This window comes from Frankliniella occidentalis, unplaced genomic scaffold (genome assembly GCF_000697945.3).
Source record: "Frankliniella occidentalis isolate FOCC.00 unplaced genomic scaffold, Focc_3.1 Scaffold19, whole genome shotgun sequence".
NCBI lineage: Eukaryota > Metazoa > Arthropoda > Insecta > Thysanoptera > Thripidae > Frankliniella > Frankliniella occidentalis.
Genome location: NW_026267149.1, coordinates 725,054 through 729,960, shown reverse-complemented (window position 1 = coordinate 729,960; position 4,907 = coordinate 725,054). Strand labels below are relative to the sequence as shown.

At 62.5% G+C, this 4,907-nt stretch overlaps 2 protein-coding genes across 2 annotated transcripts in view; one reads left to right on the top strand and one right to left on the bottom strand.

The window, feature by feature from the left end:
* LOC113214505 (synaptic vesicle glycoprotein 2C-like) overlaps positions 1-1,382 on the top strand; it is a gene marked incomplete in the record, with an annotated part of 14,926 nt that extends 13,544 nt beyond the window's left edge. Inside the window, 3 exon segments of the mRNA XM_026433876.2 lie at positions 1-488; positions 609-736; positions 823-1,382. Of these exon segments, the coding sequence (XP_026289661.1) occupies positions 1-488; positions 609-736; positions 823-1,010 (804 nt within the window).
* The window catches only part of LOC113214512 (serine hydroxymethyltransferase, mitochondrial), a 12,242-nt gene that overhangs the window by 2,444 nt on the left and 4,891 nt on the right, over positions 1-4,907 (bottom strand). The window lies entirely within an intron of this gene.

The window sequence follows — 4,907 nt, the reverse complement described above, 5'->3', positions numbered from 1 at the left end:
GAGCTCTTCAACCGCTTCGACACGCACTACAGCCTCCACCCCAACAAGACCATGACGGTGTGCCAGCTGTCGCGGTCCTGGGCCGAGGAGCTCAAGGAGCTGGAGCTGCTCAAGGCGGACAACATCAGCAGCAGCAGCGCTGTCGGGCCCGCCCTGCTGTTCGAGCCGGCGACCGCCGTGGACATGGTGGCCGGCCCCAAGTGCAACGCTGCCGAGGCCGTCAATGAGTCGGTCTTCATCAAGACGCTCATCATCAGCGCGGTGTGCCTCGTCGCCAACGTGGTGACCGCCCCCTTCGCGACCAGGGTCGGCCGCCGCGCGCTGCCCTTCCTCCTGAACGTGGCGTCCGGGGTGCTGGCCGCGGGCATCTACTTCGTCGACTCCACCACCGGGAACCTGGTGGTGGCCAGCCTCTTCCAGGCGCTCATCGGCACGGCCAACACCGCCGTCAACTCCTTCATGGTCGACATCTTCCCCGCCAGAGTGAGGTGAGGATGCGACTGGTCGTGACGATACGCTCAGCGACGAGAGCCACCGCGTGGAGTAGAGCCGCTGGCGCTGGCGCTGACTCACGTCACACATCACACGGATGCTTTCTTGTCTCGCAGTGCCCTCGGCGTGTGTTCCGCCCTCCTGGCCGGCCGGGTCGGCGCCGCGGTCAGCAACCTGGTGCTGGGCTCCCTCCTGGACATCAGCTGCGAAGTGCCCATCTTTCTCATCTCGGGCACCGTCATCCGTGAGTTTCAGTGCTGTGGCTTAAGTGTGGTGACGACGCGGTGTGGTACTATACTTACTAAAAGTACTCCCTCTTTTTGTTCGCAGTCGGCGGGCTGCTGTGCGTCTTCGTACAGCCGGCCTGGACGGATGGTGCGCCCGAGCCGGACCGCGGCGACCATTCTCTCAGGTCCGCCTTTACGGTGGTCTCCGAGCTGGACGCGCAACCAAAGCAGTCTAAGGCCGCAGTCGACCTCCACGTCGGCGTCGAGGAGTCCTCCGCACTACCGGCGTAATGATAGACCTGCGTGACTTCCGACTCGCACTTAAACTAGGAACAAGCTCAACTGTGATAAAATGTGTTTAAGCATATGTGAATGAAGTGATACTCACCTTTACCTATCCTATTAATTTAAAATAATTTATGTTTTATGATAGTTTTGTTATTTTCGGGGACGTGTTTTTTGAAGTAGTCCCCTCTGATGACACATAGGCGTTCTTCTGCGCATTCTTGTAATTACATAGAACTGCTCACCTCGTTATTTAATTATTGCAATTCTTTGTGGGTTTCTGACTGTTCACTGTGTGGATATTATTTATTATTTAAGACGAGAATGCTACACCAAGAGTGACAACTTGATTAAAGCTAAAACCACCGCAACTTTTTACTAATTGTGTTTCCTTTCCCGTCTCCTTTAAATGGGACTCATTCCCGCGTGGCCTGGGCAGAGAGCCCCCCCACTGCGCAAAAACCATGCAAAAATTGTCGCACACCTAATACGCCGAGTTCCAGGAAGCTTTGTGTAAATTGTTTTATGACCCGTCCTCCCAGACTGCGAAGTCAAATGAGGTCAAATGGTTTTGATACCCTTTCGTCTCCTGCGACTTGGAGGGCGCGCCGAGCCGCGTGACGCCGCAGCCGAGCGGCTGGGGAAGTCCCAGACAGGCTGCAGGGGCGAGTGGGGCGCGGCCCGAGCTACGCACTCGCGGCGCTTAACCCCCTCCAGGACGCGGCCGGGCTGCAGGCGGGCGCTGGCGGCCGGCCAGCAGCAGGAGAAGCCGGCTCCAGGAGCGTCAGAAGCGGTCAGTGAGCAGGACAAGCAGCACCGGCCCAGTCTCGAGGAGTCGCGCCAGGGGCACCCACCGGACTCAGGACCCTCAGGGCGCTGCCCCTCGAGGACCGTGACACGGCTCCGGGCCGGATCGCCGCCGGAGACGGAACCACGCCCTGCCCCATACCGAACCGGCATCGTAGCTCGCGGCTTATTCGGTGAGTGGTGACCACGGGTGACCATATACCAACCATAGTCCACAAAGAACACCTTTCGTTGTGCACTGCTCCGCGTCGCCGATGGCCGTATCCAGGAAAACAGAGGCGGACTTGGCAAACCTGTGGAGGGGATCACTCGCCGGGTACGTACACACACTCACAACTCGTTTGAGTTGTTTTTTTCTCTTTTATTCGTGTGCACGACAGCGGGCCGGGGCCCGAGGGGCGTGGTGACGTCAGCGTCGGGGACTGACATGCGGGAACGACGACGCACTGGAGGGAGATGCGTAGCGCGCGGCGCCGTCTCACACCTCTGTTTCACACCGGCTCACGTGTGCTTTCAGGAATCGTCCTCCGGGCAGCATGGACCTGCGCACGTGGTGGCGCTTCTGCCTCGCGGCCGTCGTGATGCAGCTCTGCAGCGCGACAGGTGACTCGCCGTCAAGAGATGACAATTCGCGCGCACGATTTAGCCACCTGGCGGGGGGCGGGTGGGGAAAACCCGCGGCGATCAAAATAACTGGTCGTTTAACACATGCAGTGTTATGTTTGCAGAGGTGTTCGACATCACGACTATGTACAAGCTGCAGAGGAGCTCGACCGGCGGCACCACGCTGGAGTCCGGACAAATCATCGCCCGCAACAACTCGCGGGGGATGCCCCTTCGTCGGGGTAGCGACACGCACAACGGTGATACATACTCCTCCGCAAATGTGAAATGGTGAACGGGGGGCGAGTACTCAGCGGGTGTAATGACTGCTGTCTTGATGTCCCCACAGTGGTCAGCGAGGACCGCTGCTGTGCGGAGTGGCAGAACGACGGCTGGAGGAGGCTGTCGTCGGCGGAGGCGGAGGAGACGAACCCCATCCTCGACCTGACGCTCCGGGAGAACCCGCTGGAGAAGGGTGAGCTGCAGTTCGTGGCCCTGCCCTGCCCTGCCCTGCCCTGCCCTGCCCTAGCCCTAGCCCTAGCCCTAGCCCTAGCCCTAGCCCTAGCCCTAGCCCTGGCCCCGTCTCTCGAGTCTCTGCTCGCGTGTCACTGTGTCCCTGACGCCCTGACGTTATGGTGCCCTTCTGCCCCCAGCGTTGCGCGAGACGGAAGAGGGCTGGCTGGGCACGCTGATCTCGGGGGAGAGCCTGCGCGTCGACTTCACGCCCTCGGACCAGGGCTTCGGCCACCTCGCCGCGCTGCTGTGCGACTCGCCCTTCCCCAAGAACTGCTACGGCGTCGTGTTATCGGGCCACACCGATGGCCGCCTGCGCTACAACTGGATGCGCTACGGGGAGGAGGGCGAGAGCGGGCCGTACTGGGTGCCCGGGGGCGGCTCGGTGGGTATATACACGATAAGGGCGGGCTCGGCCACGGCGGGGAGTCCGTCCAACCAACCTCCTCGTGTGTCTGTTGACAGGCCACGCTCAAGGCCACGGTGGACAGCAAGGACGAGACTATCCGCGAGGGCTGGGTGCCGGTGCGCCGCTACACGCTGCAGCTGGAGAGGTCGCCCTCGGAGCAGCTGCTCGTCAACCTGGATGGCGGCGACCCGCAGCAGGAGGACCAGCTGGTGTTCGACATACCGGGCAAGCAGTACAAGTACCTGTTTGTCGACCGCTACAAGAAGGAGGGCGACCTGAGCGTGCAAGGTGGGTTATTGCCTCACTGAAGTGGGAAGGTCATAGGGGTGGTCGTGGCTGTCTACCAGGCACCACTCAGCCGTTCTTCCAGGAGCGCCGGTACTGGCCAACACTGTACCAGGTGGCTGATTGGCTCCATGTTCGCTCCGTCCACCCACTTTCGCAGTCAGGCCGTACGTCGTGCGCGGGTGCGGGCAGGTTGCCCACTCGCACTGGCCGTGTAACAAGGCGACTCGGTCAGAGGCGATAGGCAAACACGCCCACATGCGTGCGTGCGGTACAGTATACGACTGCTGACCTGACGATTCCTCTCCCCCTGAAGGCTCGCGCGCGTGGGAGGGCCGCGTGGACCCAGGGAAGTCCGTGCCGCTGACGTGGACGCCCGGGACGGCGCCGTCGTCCAGGCTGGGCGTGTTCCTGTGCCAGCGGCCACAGGGTGACGCCTGCTACGGCGCGCTGGTGACGGGCGCGGACGCCAAGTCCCTCCGCGTGGAGTGGGCCAGGTACGGCAGCGGGGAGAAGGGCATGGCCTGGCTGCCCAGCAGGAGCGGCAGCGCCGTGAGGAAGGCCGTGCTCGACTCCAAGCAGACGGTAAGCCTTTCAGGCAGTGCGTGCAACTCCTCAGACTTCCTCACAGAGATTCTCACCCCGTTCTCGTCTCGCCCCTCCCAGGTGCAAGAGGGCTGGCCGCTGCCGGAGTACAACATGACGATCAGGCTGCAGGGGCTCCGCGTGTCGCTGGGGCTGGACGGCGAGCGCGCCGAGAGCTGGGACGTGCCTGTAGGCCACAACTACCTCATCCTCGCTTCGTACAAGGGCAAGGGGTTGGTGCAGGTGCGCGCGGCTCGGGAGACGCTCTCCACGCCCGGGGTCATGTGGCCCATCTGGGGGATGGACTCGGGGCGCACGGAGGCCACGCTCACCAGCCCACCCATCAAGGCCCCTCCGGAGCACCAGCTCTGCCTCATCGTGGTCGCCAAGGTGCCGATCGACGGCCAGGTACAGCTGGGCTACAAGGGGGCGGGCGCGGGCTACCGGCAGATCAACACCGTCATCAACTTGATCCCCGGGGAGGTGAGTGCACATTGTACCTGTTCGCGCTCGGGTGGGTGGGTAGGTCGTTCTCAGGTCCGGCTCGTCTTCCTCCAGACCGACGAGGGCTGGGTCATGCAGAGGGAGGTGGTGGACCTGCCGCTGGACTTGGTGCGCCGTTCGGACCGCATCCAGCTGGTGCTCACCGCCACGAGGAGCACGGAGGAGAACGTGTTGGTGCAGCTGGCCGACATGTGCGA